General features: G+C 46.8%; 1 protein-coding gene across 7 annotated transcripts in view; it reads left to right on the top strand.

The window, feature by feature from the left end:
• JADE1 (jade family PHD finger 1) overlaps positions 1 to 18,098 on the top strand; it is a 206,857-nt gene that overhangs the window by 163,331 nt on the left and 25,428 nt on the right. For 6 of the 7 annotated variants that reach the window (XM_074378656.1, XM_074378651.1, XM_010952558.3 and 3 more), the window contains 3 exons: positions 4,509 to 4,586; positions 14,569 to 14,654; positions 17,665 to 17,822. In XM_074378656.1, coding sequence (XP_074234757.1) covers positions 4,535 to 4,586; positions 14,569 to 14,654; positions 17,665 to 17,822 — 296 coding nt within the window. In that variant the 5' untranslated portion in view covers positions 4,509 to 4,534. Of the gene's footprint in view, positions 1 to 3,005; positions 3,140 to 4,508; positions 4,587 to 14,568; positions 14,655 to 17,664; positions 17,823 to 18,098 lie in introns of those variants that run through there. The other variant, XM_074378662.1, reaches the window with a different exon arrangement.

The following is an 18,098-nucleotide window of genomic DNA, read 5'->3' as shown; positions in this document are numbered from 1 at the left end:
TTTTCTTCAAATCTGTCCCTCTTTCCTAGGAGTAGCATTGAATAAACATCCTCAAGTTCTTAATCATCTTACTCTTTCGTAAAAGCTCTTCTCTCTTTGTCCTCTTGGTCATTTCTCACTCTTTCTTAGCTAGAGTCACATACCAGTCATGCCTCCCTGGTACCACACCCAGGTCACTGAACTTGTTCACTTGCAAATTCCTGAGCCACCTAGGGCATGGGTTCCTTCAGCTAATGGCTGCTCTGAGCTAAATGCCTACTGATTTTCTTTCCCCCAGTTTCTGTCGGAGGAAACTGAAATTTCAGGGTTTTCAGTTACATTGCTTTCTCACGTACTGATGCCATGTCCCATCATAGTCTGTGCATGGTAATCCTGTAACCTTTATAGCCGTTATCACACTGAAGTTACTGGTCTAGATATTTGCTCACTGTATCTCTCTGGGGGTCATTCCATATCTTGTTCACCATGTCTCTGGCACCTAACTTGATGCAGTTTTAACTAAATTAATGTATTAGCTAATCTACACTACATTTTAACCCATCTGATAGAAGAGGTCGAAGAAGAGTCATCTGCATGTGATTTAAGTAGGGTTTAGGGCCAGCAGGTAGGATGGTACCTATGCTTCCTGAGAAGCTGGTGCCACCACAGGTGCCTGGTTGTCTTGGCATGTCCCTCCCTACAGTGGAGATGGAGGTGCCAAAGGACTGTCACTTGACTGCTCCGTCCACGGTCTTTGGACAATGACTTCCTCTTACTTGGCCTTTCCAGGCAGTGCTGTGATTATAATCTGGCTTCCTAGGTAAGTCTTTCACATTTTGGGCAAAGTCCCAAATGCCTTATAGTTTGTATTTTGTCTGCCTGGCTGTTAATAACTTCTCATGGCGGGTGGACATTCCAGGCTCCTGTAAATGGCATCCCTCTGAGTCAGCTTTGATGGAACCAGACAGGATGTGAGGACAAGCCCTGCTGAGGATTGGATCCAGAGTTCTGGGAGGCATCTGTTCTAGCCACCCTGTGAAGTCCTATTTCTGTTCAAGAACCCTCTCTCTGATGTCTTTGTTTCACATTTGATTTGAGAGGATCTCTGTTCTCCAGAACTTACTATAAGCTTTAGAGACACACATGTATAGAACATTTAAGTGATGGTATAAGGCAGGAGTTGATTGACTACTGAAGAAAATGGTATATTAAAAAGGGTGAAGAAGTTTTAAAATAAGAAAAAAGATGAAATGAGTGGTGTAGATGCTTTTAATTGGAATGGTGGACGGTACTTAGTGGCTTTGCACTGAGCCTGGAGACGAGGTGGTGTTGAGATGGGTGGGGAGGACAGGACCAAGGAGCACCATCAGCAGAGGCTGAGGTTGGAAAGAAGGGGTGCTTTCAAGGACAGAGGCCAGGCAAGCTGGCTACAGGGGCTTGTTTGGAGAGATGTTTAGGTAGAGCAGGGAGGAGCCTGGTGGAGGAAAACCTCTAGGTTTCTGGCTGGACTCATTTGCATTGTGAAACTGAGAGAGAGATGGGCATAGGGAATAATGTGATGAGGTCACCTTGTAGGAAGGCTCTGTTTGTTTTAATAATTGGAAGGGTAAGAAACTGGGCACGTAGAATAGAAGGGTGGTGCTTGAAGTAATCTCGGTGTAGGTGGCTGCAGAGCTGGTGGGGCAGTAGGAGGACTTGAGAGGGTCATATGTTATGAAATGATAAGCCATGGCAATTGAATAGAAAGATCAGAAGGGTTGTATATTAGTAAAGAAATGGGCAAGCAGCAGTAAGATTCCGAACGTGAAGATGCTGGTGACGTGTACGTTGTTAAATATTACAGTGCTTTGCCCAGAGTGTCGTGCAGCTGCTTTTTGTTACCTCCCTTTTGTTCTTCAGGACTCTGCTCAGAATCTTACTGACTCCATCAGCCTGTGCTCCTGTAGAGCCTGGTGTTTACCACTGTCAGGCACTAACACTGAATTCCTGTTGACTTGTCTGTCACCTCAACTAGACCAGAAGCTCCATGAGGTCAGGGACAGTCATTTTCTCTCCAGCACCTCCTAATATATTAGGTATTCAGATGTTCGTAGGATGCATTATAGGCTAATGTATTTTTTTGCTGCTTTCTCTGGAGTGTTGCAAATAGCCTTATTATTATTATTATTACTTATTCTACTGCTGTCTAGATAATAATCAGCCATTGCCTTAAATGATACTGAGGGCCCTCTGCTTTCTCTCACTGGCTTCATTGGACAGATGTTTGCAGCAGACAGGCACTGTACTGTCTGTCTTAAAGATAGTAACATGTGTGTACTTTGATTTCTTGATAGAGTAAGTAACCCCAGGTGAGATAAATCAGCCTGATGTCAAGGATTAAGTACATTAGAGCCTCAGAAGAGGCACTGCTGGCGTGCACTCTCCCCGTTACTGCGCCAGCTTCCCTGGAGAAGTACAGCACGACATTCTCAACCTTATTCATCAAGGTCTTTCGGGGTGGATGAAAATTAGAAGGGAAATATTATTTTTACTCTTGTTTCATTAGAAGGGAAACATTATTTTTACTCTTGTTTCACTTGCAAGTACTTATGTGTGTTTAGGAGGATCGTTCTGTCCTGGCCAGTGCTTGCATCTTGCACACAGTGACTGTTGAGGTGCATGCTTTCTCTGGAAGCTGTGTTTGAAAGCACAGAGGAAGGCATTTTGATTTTAAAAGATTCTAAGTTCTCCAGACTCTTGCATTTAGGTAAATGTCAGTTGTCCGAATCAGTGATGTAACCAGCGTTTGTTTCCTCATTTCCAGCTGGGGAGCTTTTGATGGGTTTTCGCAGCCTCTTCTCAGTTCTCACACCCTCTTCTCAGTTCTCACACCCGCTCCTGAGGTGGGGGCTGTATTCTTGCCCTGATGCTTCATGCTGTTAACTTTTAAGGAATTCCTCTTTAGGTGGCACTTTTTTTTTCCCTCTTCTTTTTCTCAAGCTCTCTTGTAATGCAGGCTCTAAGGAGCTGAAGCTGTTGCTGGGAATAAGCAGGCTTTGCCTTTCTGTTTTCTCCTTGTACCTCCTGTTGGGTCCGGGGTGGAGCAGGGGTGCCTTCTTCTAGAAGATTGTTGAAGAGAGGTCGGCTGTCAGCAGTTGGTGTTTCGGCACAAGCTGACAGGGTAGGGAAAACAATTGTTTCCAGTGGGGAGTGGGCCCCAGGGGTTTGTCGCTGTGGAAGTCTTTCTGGGGTGGACCTGCCCCAGGCGAGCCCTGGGTGTTAGAGTTACAGGGAAATGGGGCTCTGCAGGAAAGGGGTGGGTGGGCTTTAGGACTGTGATCCTGCTTCACAGTGTGAAACCCTAGTACTCACGTCCTGGCTTCCTCTTGGAAATTCTTTTAATGGCTTTTGAAGAATCAACTGGTAAAAATCTGCAAACCTAACTGGATAAGTTAAGGAAACAGGTAGCCCGTTACCACTAGCTACCTGTGTCTTAGAAAGAAAATATAAAATATTGAAATTAAAGATTAGGGGCCTGAATATTTGAATGAATCATAGGTCTATTTTGTAGGTGGGAACAGACTACATTGTGCGATAAGCTTTCTTCTTTTTCTAACTTCCTCTTTTACAGGTCCATTTAGAATGGACCTTTGGGTTTTTAAATTCTGACTTGTTCTAGGACAGTTCTAGAAGTTTCTGTCTTACTCTAGTACAGTGGTTCTCCATATTTTTCTCCACACTGCTCTGTGTGCCACGTTCCTGGAAACACACCACATTGTAATGCTGAAAGGGTTGGGGTGAAGTGTAGTGAAATTAGATTTAGAATCAGACGTTCCCTGTTCACAATGTGACTAGGAAACTGAAGCCAGAAAAAGGTTTAGGCAGTGACTTGCCCAAAGATCCTAGTCAGTAAAGGAGAGGGGTCTGGATCAGAACCATATGATATCTGTGGTCCCTTCTTTTTCCAGCTTTGAATTGCTGACAGGTTGGAGATGACTAGGGGAGGCATTTGCATTCCCAGTGCCCCATTTGTTTTGTTCCTAGAACTCTAGGTATTCAATTTGTAGGAATCTTTTAGCAAAATTTGCCTAAAAAGCATGATGATGCCCAGAGCAGTGTAAATATTCTCACATTCAGGCACAACCCCATCCTCACTCCCCATATACACGTGGAAAATATTAATCTGTCTGTAGTGAGGAAGCACTGTGCTCATTGCCATGGGTTTTTTTCCTGCAGTGTTTGCTGCCAGTCAGCTAGAGACTCCTGGAGTAGTTGTAGTGATAATGTCACAGGAACGGGAGAGAAGCCTGGCACCTTTGGGAGACCTGCTGATAAGTGACTTCTCTGCCCCTCCCCCTCCTTTTCAACCTGTTCTGTTAATGAGTGCACCTAATTATGTATCTTTGGTCTTTTTACTATTTACAATTCAAATGCTACTTAAAGCCGATTGTTTGCTTTTGTATGCTGTAAATCCTGGGCTGCCATCTGAAGCACAACTTGATGATTGTGTATTATCATCTTGGGTTAAGTGCTGTCTCATTGCTTTGCAGGCTGCCTGCTGTTTCCCGGGGAGATCATGAAACGAGGTCGCCTTCCCAGCAGCAGTGAGGATTCTGACGACAATGGCAGTAAGTCCTGCTTTGTTGTTCTTGGAGCCTAGCAGGGTTTGGGTCAGTGTAAAAACATGATTTTTTAATGTAATGCTTTAAATAGCTGAGGACCTCTGCATATCAGGCAGGTCAGAGAAGAGCTACAGCTGAGAAACACATCTGTCTGAGTGTGATACTGCAGGTCTGTAACCAGATCTTTCCGGGTAAGGTTGACTGCAGGTGGGCATTCCTCAGGCTTCCTGTTTGTTATCCAGAGATGAACAATCCAGTTTCAAGAGTCACTGGTGTGTCTCTCTTTTCCTAAACATCATTTACAGTACTTCACAGTTGCTTTTTATGAAAAGGAAACTTAATCGAAGCCACTTAATTATTAACTAGTCTAACCTGAAACAAAGGGCGGTTGAAGGCTGCCTAGTGTGATGTGAAAATACTAAGTACAGGTTTTTAGTAGGGCACAAATCAGTGCTCTTCACTGATTTGAACATGACTGTATTAATACTACTACTGTCTGCATCTCAGCTCTGGCATCCTCATATTTTCACAGTGCTTCTGAGAACCAGAAGTTAGTTGGCTTCCAGGCAGTCAAAATAAATGTCACACAGCGTCTGTGTATTGAAGCTAACAGACTACCCGGGGAAGAGCTCCCTTTGGATAACAAGGAAATTTTGTACCTAGCACAGTGCCTGAGCTCCAGCCCATTTGCTTACGTTTCATATTACAGATAGAATTTGCCAAACCTTGAAAGATTGCTTGCTCTACTGAATGATGGGAAAGGTATTGGGGCTGCTTTCAAGGAACTGTGTCTTTGACATATATAAAACCCAGCCTGATGCAAAGTCATCAGGACAGTCAGAGATGCCTTTTTGAAGCACTGTGGAGATGTATATGTCTAGACACAAATTCAGAGGAAGGGAGGGCCAGGGAAAGTTGGGCAGGTCCTGAAGCCTTCTTAGTTTAGGCAAACAGGGTTGTTTTTCTGGTCTCCCAAGTTTTTGGCAGGTTAAAAGTGGCAAATTAGAAAGCAAGGCTTTGCTGTTGTGGGTGGCCACATTTGACAGCCACCGGAAACATTAAAAACAGAAAAACTCAGACACAGAAGGAATGAAATCCTGATTAGAGCTTTGGATACAAGCATGAAGCAGTGAACTAGAATTGGTGGATGGGAGGGTGATGGGAGTTTGGAGGTACGTGGAAGTGAGCTGTGACCAGATGGAGGGAGGACTGGGACTGAGAAGTTTAATGAATGGGTCTTTTGGGACAGACAGCGGGAGCTGATGTTTGGCACAAAGGAGTGAACTGGGTGAGGGAAGGAGAGACGAGTAGGAGCTCCAGAGATGGGGCTCCCCTTCCATCTCAGGGAGGGGATTGAGGGGCTCTGCTGCCTTCGGGGGTGCCTTCTGAATTTCTTAGTGCTGGTCGTTTTCACAGTCCTCATTACCTGTTTTCTCTAATATTTACTTAGGCTTTTTACTCCTTGAGGCAAAAACGTGCTTAGGTATTTCTCCCTTGCACTCTGTAGTGCCTATCAAGTGTCCTCAGGGGTCATAAGCACTCAATAAATGCTTGCTGCTTGCTCAGAGTACACAGTTTTGTCCTACAGCAGTTAAAAGCTTACTTTTTAGGTTCAGAATTAATCAGAAGGGTTATGAGTTCCTTCTGCATACTACCAGTGTCCAGTAAAAGGCGAAGAGCTCCATTTTCATACATTCTTGGCTGAGCAGCAGGTCTGTGTTTGCTCACTCTTTTGGCTCTCAGCACTGCCTCACTTCCACCTTGGGAAATCTGAGTTAGAAATGGTTCTCTTGGAATGTTCTCTCCGGACTGGAGCTGCCCAGTAGGAGGGAAATGATCTGATGTAACTAAGGAACTGAGTTTTAAAATTTAATTTAATTAAAATTAAAATTTAAAAAGCCATGTCGCTAGTGACTACCATATTGGACGGTGCAGTTCCGGACACCGGCCCAGTCCAGTCCTTCTGGCTGTTTAGAGGCTCCTGGTAGTCTCACAGGGCCTTGCATTCGTCTTCTTGGGCTGTCATGACAAATACCACAGACTGGGGGGGGACTTCAGCCACAGATACTTATTTCTTATCTCCCAGTTCTGGAGGCTGGAGTCCAAGATCAAGGTGCCAGTAGGTTTGCTTTCTCCTGAGGCCTCTCTCCTTGGCTTGCAGACGGCCGCCTTCTCCCTGTGCTCTCACAGGGTCTTTCCTCTGAGCATGTGCATCCCTGGTGTCTCTGCATCTAAATGTCTTTCTGTAAGGACCCTAGGGAGACTGCATTAGGGCCAACCCTGAAGACTTCATTTAACCTGAATCACTCATTTAAAGGCCTTATCTTCAAATATAATCGCATTCAGAAGTACTGGGGGTTAGGCTTCAATATGTGAATTTTAGAGGGGGATGTACACAATTCAGGCCATAACAGCCCTAGATGACCAAATGTTTCATCCAAACATGCATTTTCTTCCGCCTCCTAATATACTTATGTCTATGCTGGCCTCCCTGAAGGCAGGGATAGAGGACTGAGGCGAATATTTAAAGGGTCCTAGAGGGTTAACGTAAGAAGACCAGGCTGGGTTTTGTTCTACCCTGGGCTACACTAGTAGGACCAGTAGTCCGTTAGATAGCTGCTAGTAGAAGGAAGGCAGGCTGGCCTTGTGTCACACAGTTGCTTCGGTTAAAGCGTGTAGTGGTACTGTACGGCTGTGCTGTCTGTCCAGGCCTAATGGTTTAGTCATAGTGGATGATGGTTGCAGTAACAAGCGGCTCTCATTGAGAAGCCCCGGAATGCCAAGCTTTGTAAACATATGCACGTATCCACACCATGGCACACCCTTTCCACCCTCTCTGAGGGCAGCTGTGTCATGGTGTAGGCTTCTGCCACCAGCCTGCTAGTTTGCATGGGCATATATCCTCTTGTGTCGACCTGTGGTGGTGTGTGTGGGGTGCCTTCTGCCCCTGCTCAGTCCGCAGAGTTGAGCCTGCCCTCAGCCAGGTACTTGTAGCCTTGCTTGTAAGAAGGGCTGGGTCTGTGCAGTGGCCACTGTCCAGCCTTTCCAGCCTGCAGCCCCAACAGAAGTTTGGCAGCAGCTCCCAGCCCAAAGCAGAGCACATCTAAATGGAGGAGAGGCAGCTGTAGACGTCAGCTTAGGGCCCCAGTACCACGGCTGGGCCCGCCTGGCCTCCTGGACTGGAGCTCTTTGCTTTGATTTGTGGCCTGATCCAGGGGGAATGCCAGTGTGGTGTTTACAGTTGGGGATGGACGGGCGTTTTCCATGCTGGTGCAAGCCCTCATCCAGCTGCCGTCATAGTTGTTGAGGCCTTTCTCCAGGTGCCCTGGAGGGCTGGCCTTGGCTGTTGGATGAAGTATGTTGGGGTGTTTGCAGGCTGTGTCTGTAATTGCTGGGCTCCTGGCACTGAGTGGCCTAGCCAGTCTCTGAAGTTACACATTGTGCCAGGGTGTGACCTGGGGAAACAAGCACTGTATTTCCTGCTTCCCAGTCCATGGTCTTCTGTCCTTCAGAGTTTCGGCGAACTAGGGTTTTCGGAAAACATGACAGTGGGGTCCACCAGCTGTTTTTGGTATTTCCAAAGCCCTAGCTTGTGGGGAGGGGAAAGGGGCTGGAGGTTGCACCATTAAATCAATGATGATTTAATCCATCATGCCTGTGTAATGAAGCCTCCATAAAAACCCAAAAAGACAGGGTTCAGGAAGCTACCCGGTTGGTGAACATGGAGATTTGGGGAGAGTGGTGCTCTCTGAGAGGGCATGGAAGCTCCATGCCCTTTCCCCATGCCTTGTCTTAATGTATTTCTTCTTCATCTGGCTGGTGATTCATATCCTTTTAATATCCCTTTATAATACATTGGTGATCTGGTAAGTAACATGTTTCTCTGAGTTCTTTGAGCCACTCTAACAAATTAATTGAACCCAAGTAAGGAAGGGGTCATGGGAACCTCTGATTTATAGCCAGTCAGTCCGAAGCACAGGTAACAACCTGGGGTTGGCAGCTGGCATCTGAAGTGAAGGGCGGTTTTGTGGTGCTGATCCTGTGGAATCGAGTTCTGTCTCTGGGTAGGTGGTGTCAGAATGGAATTGAATTCTTGGACACCCTGCTGGTGTCTGATGGTTGGTGGTGTGGGGACGCTTCCACAGGCGCGTGCTGGAATTGGGCCTGGGGATTGTTTTCACCTGCCTAATGTCCTAAATTTCAGGGCTGTGCTGACCTCCCTGTGGGAAGGCCTAGGGTGTGGTTGGAGGTCTGGAACAGGTACTTGTGGGGGCCCTCCCTGGTCTCTCAGTTTCTGCTGACCCTGAAACACTTCTGTCTTCTCTAGTTATCTAGCCAAGTTCTAGCCAAGTTATCACCTTTGTGATAACAAAGGTGCAGAAAAGAGCTGAGTAGAATTCAGGCCTACGAATTTCGCGCTTTGTAATGCTGGTTGATGAACATGAAGTTATGTGAGGACTTTTGTTTTTCTGGGTTCTCTCCAGCTGACGGATAAACAGAAAAGAAAGACCAAGACTTTTAGTGGATGAAACATACTTCTGCTTGGACCTTTTATGTCTCATGCATTTAATGGGTTCTCTTACGTTTTTCAATAACTTGTCATTTTTTTTTACGTTTGACTGACTGTTCTTGGTTCCTTTCATGGCAAGTCTTCTGAGGTTTCTTGGTGGTTTCCCTTTTGCATAAAAGTTAAGTCTGCTTCCGTTTCTATTTCTGTTTGACTATGCCTTTAATTTACTCCCTTCCCTCCATCAGTTGCATCTTAGGACACCAAGGACATCTTGTGTAGGGATTCTTGAAATGAGAGTTTTGTCTCAAGTACTGCAGAATGTGTGCTGTGCCCATGTCACCTCAAGGCACGCGGAGATGGCTTTGCCCCTTTCCAAACCTGACGTGTGGCTTGTCCTTGACAGTGGAAGAGCATCATCTTGGGCTTGAGGAGCTGCTAACACAGCACGGACGGTCTGGTCCACCAGCTAGTCTCTGTGGCCCTAGACTTGGACTCAACAGAAGGGCTGGGTTACTGTGAAGCATTTGTGTCAGTTGGTTGAAGGCCAAGTGTATTTAAATATGTTGGAACATTCCTGGGCCAGTTCTCTGAATGTACCCATTAAGCTTTGTTTTTTGAAAGACGGAAGTGAGTTTGGACCATGGAGCCAATAAGCCATGCTGGGATGGAAGGGCGGGCTGGGCGGCGGGAGATGTGGGGTCAGACCATGCTGGAAATAGCAGTGGTGTGCGAGTCTTAGGTCATACAGTTATCATGCAGTTAAAGCAAGTAGCTGGGAACTACATTCAGTTTGCTTTCTTTTAGCTAGGACTTTGCATAGTACCGCTTTACTTGCGCAAGGCTGGCCTCGCCTTGCAGTAATGAAGCCTGCACTGTTATGGTGACAGTGGTTGGCCTGCTGGGCTCCATGCTTGCTGGTCCTAAGCCTCTTACTGTGCTAAGCTGATTTAACACTTCTAGAGACACAAGGGTAGTATTTAGCATTTAGAAACAGGATGTGAGACACAGGAGATACGCTATTTGATCAGTGGTTAGGTTCTTTCGTAGTTTTGCATTTTGTGGTGGTGTGAGCACCCACCCAGGCTGCCATTCATTCTAATTTCTGAACCTTTCATGTGCAGGACAACCTGGGAGGCTACACATACACGAACTGTCAAATGGGAGGTGTGTGCAATATGTATTAGATGTACTCTTGAGGTTTTTCCTTATTTTAGATCTAGGGCAAGACTGTGTGGCTATTTTTAATATTTCAAAGGAGTATTTGAGGTAAATGCATAATAGGACCAGGAAGCAGGGTTCAGAATGCAGTGCACACACAAGATCCATGCTCATAGTGCTCTGATCTGTGAGCCTTTTATGACTTTTATTATTGCTCCCAAATTTGTTTTAATGGAAATTGGGGACAGTGAATCAAAACAAGGGTTTATTCCATTAACTCTTTTCAGTGTTTAATATAGATTAATTGTTGATACTCAAACAGCGTACATGTCAAGAAGCTAAAAGTCACACTTGTCACTAGAGTAGACTTAACTTTAGGTAATATCTTGTGTGTGGGTAATACAGTACTTTTTAGATATTACCAAGTTTTTAGAGTTGCCAACTCCTCTCCTGAAAGCAACAAACAAAAAGTTACTTGCCATATTCTTAATTTAGCTTGTCATTAAATGTTAGCACTCTGAAAAAAAACAAAATGCGGCACCAACTCAGCATAATCTTAGCACGTGGTTTTTAAGAGCTAAGAAGTGGCCAGTGTTATACCACAGTGTGAATCACTGCCTCCCCAGTCCTTTTGGTGTTTGAAATACTCTCATTTCTGGTTTAATTCTTTTTCTTCACCCAGTATACTTCCAAAAAAACCCATAGCATTTTAAAATTAAAATGGAGTGCGGGCCATTTTTGCTTGGGATTGTGTTCTGGGAGCTTGATGGCCGTCTGGGAAGTACCCGGAGAGAATGTGGCTGAGGGAGAAGTGGTGAAGAACGTCAAGGCAGGTGCTCTGAGTCTCCCGTGGGCTCGCTGTGGGTGCTCTGTCAGGGGAGTGCGTTCCTGTCAGGAAACAGCGGCCCCACCATGCTGTCTCTGTTTGCCAGGACCTCATTTTCCTTAAGCTCAAAAGCATATCTTCTAGTAGTTAAAACAGGAGTGTGTCTTTGGTACCTGCCACCTGCAGTGCTTGAGTAACAGTGATGGTTCTCGTTGAGCGTGACTGTCTGTCCTGAACAATGACACTATATTTTTTCCATTTAAAAACTTGAAAAAAAAATTGAGAATCTGCTGTGTGCACAGCGCTGACTTAGGTACACTGTGTGCTCTGAGTAGTACAGTGAGTTAGAAGGAGGGGATCACCAGTAGGTACCTGTGTGGGGCGTGGAGGATCCTGCTTCTCGCTGTTGAGCAGCGAAGTGCAGGCTTCGTACCAGCCACCCGTGTGAAGTAAAATGGAGCATTTTGTTTTCCTTCACTGTTAATGGATGATAGAAAGTCACCAGGTATTTTCTGCACACATTTAAAGTGTATGCTTTGATACATTTTGACACGTTTACACCCATGAAATCATATAACTCAAGATAATCCTTCCCCCCCTGCTTTCCTCAGTCAACCTCTGATCTACTTTCTGTCACTATAGATTAGCTTATATTTTCTGGAGTTTCATATAAACGGAATAATACAGTTCGTATTCTTTTCATCTGGCTTCTTTAATGCCACATAATTATTCCCACATACATCCGTGTTGCATCTATCACCGGCTCGTTCCTTTTTATTGCTGGGTAGTAGTCCGTTGTGGTTTTGCCATGATTTGTTCATTCATTCAGTCTGGTGGTGGGTGTTTGCATGGTTTCTGTTTTTTGTCTTTTATAAATAAGCTAAGGACATTCCTTGTGTCAGTGGTAATTTAAACTTAGTTTTCCTCCCAGCCTTTCCCTTTCTGCAGTGTAAGTTTTATTAATTTTTCTCTTCCTCCTCTTGCATTAGGCAAATGAAAAGGAAGAGGAACAGACTATTTCTGGGTGGACCAGAGTTTCTCTTGGGTAATACGATCAGATACCAATTTATAGCATTTTTGAATATATGTTTTTAAAAGCAGACAACATTTTTCAAGAATATAAAAGCAGTACTAGGAAAAGTTTCAAAGTGATTGCCATTACTTGGTTTGTTCTGTGCCAGCAAAGCTGAAACTTCCTGGGAACCTTGAAAGCTACCCTGGAGGGATCCTGACAGATCCCTAGGAAGAGGCAAGAGGGCCACAGAACTTTGAGAATGAACAAATCTGTTGCTTCTGCTTTAACTTTGATAGTATTTAACTGTAAGCACTCGCCTCCCCTCCCCACCGTGTTAGTTTTTGAATTATAGCTGTGGAATGAATTTAAAGTTTTTCTGTTTCATTCCTTATCACTTACAACCCTTTACATGGTAATTCTAAGTAAAGGGGCCATCCCTCTTCTGCCCTGTGTCTCCTTCCCCGCCCCTAGCCCTTGGGCAGTCCCACCCCGAGTTGCTTGTGCTCTTCCCATCTCTGCTTTCAGCCTGTGGGCTGGCTGGGGGTGGCCTGCAGGACCAGAGGTTGGCAGAGGGGCCTGTTAAACACACGAGCTGCCCAGCTGCCTTCCTCTCTGGGTTCCTAGCTTGGCTTCTGTCTTTCTTTCTCCAGTGGTGACTAGATTTAGAACTTCCTGCAAGTCGGAATCACCCCAGTGTGCCCAGAATATTTCTTGCAGTGTGGGAGTGAAGATTTCTTGTTCATTTGGAGTCTAAAGAAAGATACTTAGGATTATTTTTTAAAGAAGAAGTTTTGAAAATATTACCGAGCAGTGCAGTAGGGCCACTAGTAGGAAATCTAGTTCTGCTGGCCTGACAGCAGTCAGTTGACCCAGTATCGGGCCTCAGAACTGGCCTTCAAGGGTAGTGCCGACCTCTCCCCTGTCAGGGGAGCGTGGCAATCCCCTTTAGTCTCTGTCATTGCAAATCTGATGATAGGCTTATGTGCAGAGTCTATTTCTTAATGCCCCCAAGGTCTTAAGGATGTTTTGATTCTGTGTCCCTTGTTTCTGGAATCCGTAGAGATAAGAGTTTCTTGTTTGAGTGACAGGTGATTTTACTGGTACGGTAGAGGTTCCCTCAGGTCTCAGCTTTCTGGGGTCGGGGAGGGGCTGTTAAATTTCTGGGAAATGGTACAGTTGTAATCAAGGTGGAGGCACGTTATTAGGAAGTTAGACACCCTGCAGGTGGTAGTGAGAGCTGTTTCAGGTCTCTGATGGTGGTCCAGCACCCACAGACAGAGAAGACCGGGATTCTGAGGTTTTGGGCAGTTGAACTGATGTGACTCAGGCATTCATTGATTGGATGTGTCCTGAGTCAGGAGAGTCTAGGATGACTCTTAAGATTACTGACTTCAAGTGGGAGTGGTGGTGATAATTCCTCAAAGTAGGAGTAGAAGAACGGGTTTGGGTAAGATGTTGAGCCCAGTTAGTGTGGTGCTGAACTCTGACCCATCTCAGGAACACCGTGGACTTGGCTGATGTCTGATCTGAGAGTGAACGTGGACCTAGTGCTTGGGTGGGAGATGAGCGTGGGAATGCAGGTCACACAGGTTTGGCGGTCTCCTGGGCGTGCTGAGTAGGACTGTAGGCTTGGATGAGCACTGCCGGGGGGGGGGGGCACCTGGAAGACAGGGCCCACAGAGTGGGGACACCAGGAAAGCAGGATGGAGGCTGTGCTGCAGAGGGGTCTTAGGCCTGAGAGGAGCTCAGGCTCAGACTTGGTGGCAGTTAGGAGACAAAGGTGTCCTGGTAGGGTTTCCAGTTTCCGTGTCCTGGTGGGGGAGGGGCCGTGTGACCAGGGATAAGAATACCTTATCTTCAGAGCTCAGAAAAGAGCTGACAGGCTTTTTCTGGGGAAAGAGAGGAGTACGCAGTTTTAAAGGTGATTTGGCTGTAGCAGCTAGTGTACAGCAGATCTGAACTTCCCTGTTCCAGGAAATGCTAAAGTTTTTTTTTTTTTTTTGCGGAGTCAAAACTTTTTTTCTTATGTTTTGGGGGATGGCTTTTAGGATTTAGCATAATGATCTTCGTGTTTAGAAAGGTTACTGGAAATTCAAGAAAGTTTCTGAATTTATATTTACCAGTGTGAGACTTGGAGCCTCAAGTGCAGGCTTAGGGACAGAGGTTCCACCTGTGTGGTGTTCTTGAAAAGCCTCTCCCCTCCCGTGAGCTGTTCTGTGACACAGGACCCCTGAGCACAGCCACACAGAGGGTCTTGTTGGCCTGCTTTGGGGAGTGAGTGTGTAAGTGAGTAATGGGGGTGGAGGAGCTCTGGGGGAGGAGAGCGCCGGCAGAGCATTGACTTGTCTCCTGGGGTGGCACTGAGGGAAGCCTTGCTCAGTTTGGCTTAAAAAAAAAAAAAGACCCCTGTAAACACTGATTTGTGTGTTCTTAATTGTTCAATTTTTAATTGTTCCTGTTCGGATATTTATTTCTTTAGGCCTGTCAACTACGTGGTCACAGAATTCCCGATCCCAGCACAGGAGAAGTTCATGCTCCAGACATGAAGACCGAAAGCCTTCAGAGGTATTTCCCGAATGCTGGTGTGACTGTCGTACGCGTGTGTGTGAGTGTATGGTTGACACACGCACCTGGTTGATTGGTATTGATGTCTGTGCATTCTTGGGCGAGTTATTTAACCTCTCGGTGTCTCAGTTTCCAAATCTGTAAGATGGGGTAACACAGGTGTTTACCTCATAGGATTCTAGTGAGGATTAAGTGGGTTAATACACAGAGGTTAATGCATACAAAGCAGGTGAAATGTGCTCAGTAAATGTTAGTTGTTATTATTAATTTTATTCTTTTTTTCCTTTTCTGTTCCATCTTTGCTGGCTCCCAGCAACTTTCCCTCTGGCCAGGAGATCAGTGTGTCTGGCTGCTGCCAGTCACTGCCAGCCTCAAGTTAGTTTTAGCTATGAATTTGTGGCTTATTTGGCAAAAGCCAACGTAATTCTGGGAGTTTTGTTCTGGGGATTATGCTTAAGGCTCTTCCCCCATCTGTTTCTCATCTTCGGTTTCCCTGTGCCCTCCCGTTTGTTTCTGTCTGTCTGTCTGTCTGTCTGCCTGCCTGCCTACCCATTACCTGTCTCTGTAAGGCTGTAGGTGCATGTCTTTGTTGGCTTTCGTTTATCAGGGGCCCTGCCAGTCCTGAGATCTCTTTTCTCTGAAAGCCTTGGGCTGGACTCTGAGGATTTAAATGATTGAAGAAAAGGCATTTTAGTTTATCACCGTTTTCAGGTGAGCAGGTTATGCTCAGAATAGAGAGTTTTTAGTTCAGCCCCTTGGTTTTGTGCTGCCTTTTGGTGCAGTGAGTTCCGAGGTGGCCGCCGTCCCTAAGGAACTGCGTCTCCTCCGACTGTGAGAGGGATGCTGGGGGCTCTGTGTTGAGGAGGGTAGGGGTTATGTGCTTGTGAAATAACTTCCTCCATGAGGAAGTAGGATGCGTGCTTCAGAACTGTGGAAAACCGTCCCTGGGGGCACGTAAACGTCAGATTAGGTGTTCGTGACAGGGCGGCCGCTTCGTTGCCTTGATTTATTCCAGGCCTTTGTCCTTTTGCACCTGCAGTGCCGTCTTCCCTCTCTTTGGTCTCACAGTGACTCTGCTGCTCGTGCTACCTCCACAGCCCCCTCAGTACCTTTCTGATGTTCACACTGTGTGCCTTTTATTTCAGGGCAGGGGTACCGGGGCTCTAATAGGAAGCTGGTGCCCGGGTGACCAGCACCACTGCCTCCCGGGTGTGGTTAGAGCCCCTTCTGGTGCTGGCACTGAGGGCCGGCCTGCTCCCCAACTTGGGTTTTGTTCCAGGCTTTTTGTAAAATTTCTCTTGAGTTGACATTGCTTTCCACTTAAAGTGCTAACGTGTAGCTCTGCTGGGGACACAGGAGTTCACGTCCATTTGAGGGCATCTGTGTCCATCCTTGACCATCGTATCCGAGTTCCTTGAGTGCGGGAACAGTGGGCTGCCTTTTTTCCTCTTGTCACCTCAGTTTGATTTTCCTTCTTTGGCAGACTCCCTCACTTCTTATTTATCAGACTAAGTTGGAAAGTGTTTTTAACTGGTTTGCCACCTGAATATGTAAACCTGTGACTTTATGTGAAGGACTTTTCTCTTTGGGGGTGGGGAAGGCGGACTGACAAGGTTCATGTGCACCCGGGCCCCAGCACCTGTTCTGGGGACTCAGTGCTGCAGGGGACTCCATCTTACTTGGGCTTTTGTGGAAGGTGCACAGCCAGGTTCTCTCTTGTTACTGGGATTTTAGAAACAAGGAGCAGCATACTGGGGAAAAGTCTGGTCCAGAATGGCAGTCTGAAGAAATGACCTTTTTATTTAGATACTGCCTCAGGCTTTATTATGGTGAAGTTTATTAAAGTGATCACCAGCCTGAAAAGCCACCAGGAAAAACAAATACGGACCTAATAGCAGGCATATAATGTGAACTATGCTTAGCAGCACAAGAAGGAACTCCCTGTCCCAAGAAGAGAGAGTTCAGCATTGTGACTTGTGTAAACAGAGAGTGTAGCTTTCAGATGCAGGCACACGTTGTGCCAAATACAACTTTGGGCCAGTGCTCACGCCAGGGCCAGAGCTTCCTTGTGTGGTCCTGAGACCTGAGTGGACTGAGGACAAGGCCCCAGCGGGGAGGCAGAGCTGTGCTGCTGCTGTCCTTTGGCCCCCGCAGGAGGACGTGGTCCCCCAGCCTGCAGTGAGGGATTGAGGCCCCCTCTTGGCAGAGGGGTACTTTGGAGTCTTGTGGGTCTGTTTTTGGCAGGGGGAGGAGAGGCTAGTAGCTTGCTTGATTCTTTCTCTCTCTCTCCTTCCCTCTTTCCTTCTGCTCCTTTCTCTGCAAATGCCACTTCATTGTAGAAGTTGTGCCAGGAGAAGGTGTGCGAACGAATACACTTTTTATAAGCCCATTTTCTGCCTTGATTCCACTGGCTTGTCATTGCTTCTCTCCCACATTTTTCTGGCCTGTACTTCTGCCTGGCACTGACCAACCAGGACCTGCCCTCCCCAGACCCCTTGCTGTAAGCCCTAGTGCTTTGGTGGGCAGGGGCCGGGTGGGGGCAATCTGAGTGTGACAGAGGCAGCCTTGTGGCTCTGGGTTTGGCTTGGAGTTGTTACATGGTTGGTGAAGTTTTATTTCTTAAACATTTACCAAAATGGCACCCCTGAGTGAGATACTTCCCTCCAGGGATTTTCAGGCGCATGTTTCCAGCAGCCTGTTCGGTGAATTGGGAGTTCTTAGAGTTTTTCAGGGGAGGACAGCAAGGTTCCTTTTTTGCTGTAGCCGGTGCAGACACTCTCATCTCTCAGAGCTGGTGAGGGAGTGAGGACAGGGTGAGCTGCCACTACCCCAAGCCTGAGAGAGGCCCCGGGTGCAGCAGGCCAAGGGGTTTCCTATAATAGGTCAGACTGGTTCTCTGTTGAAACAGTGACCCTGTTTCATGGCAGCTCCATGGTTACCCCGCAGCTGCCAGTGCTCTGAATAAGAATGCAAACATCCAGCGTCAGCGATCCTTTCTCTCCCTTTCCAGGTGTTTAGGACAGACCTGATCACCGCCATGAAGTTGCACGACTCCTACCAGCTGAACCCGGATGAGTATTATGTGCTGGCAGATCCCTGGAGACAGGAGTGGGAGAAGGGGGTCCAGGTGCCAGTGAGCCCTGGGACCATCCCTCAGCCTGTGGCCAGGTAGACGTGCCCTGGGAGAGGAGCACCGTGTCTCTCCCCGCCATTCCTCTCTGTCCTGACAGCCAGGTGTCTGAGAGGAGCAGTGTCGAGTGGGCAGTGGGGCCTCCGGGGGAAGGGGGAAATGCATTAGAAACACACCTCGGGTCTGAAGGTAGTGGTTTTGAGGGCCCTGGGCCTCTGAACAACATTGTATCCATCTTGGGAAGGTGCTGCTCTCTCTTAAGAGAGGAAGGTAGATTCCAAGACTTCCTGGGAAGTGAGTGGCCGGTGGGGAAC

This window comes from Camelus bactrianus, chromosome 2, assembly GCF_048773025.1.
Source record: "Camelus bactrianus isolate YW-2024 breed Bactrian camel chromosome 2, ASM4877302v1, whole genome shotgun sequence".
Lineage (NCBI taxonomy): Eukaryota > Metazoa > Chordata > Mammalia > Artiodactyla > Camelidae > Camelus > Camelus bactrianus.
Note: the sequence above shows the minus strand (reverse complement) of the source record. Positions and strands in the feature narration are given on the sequence as shown.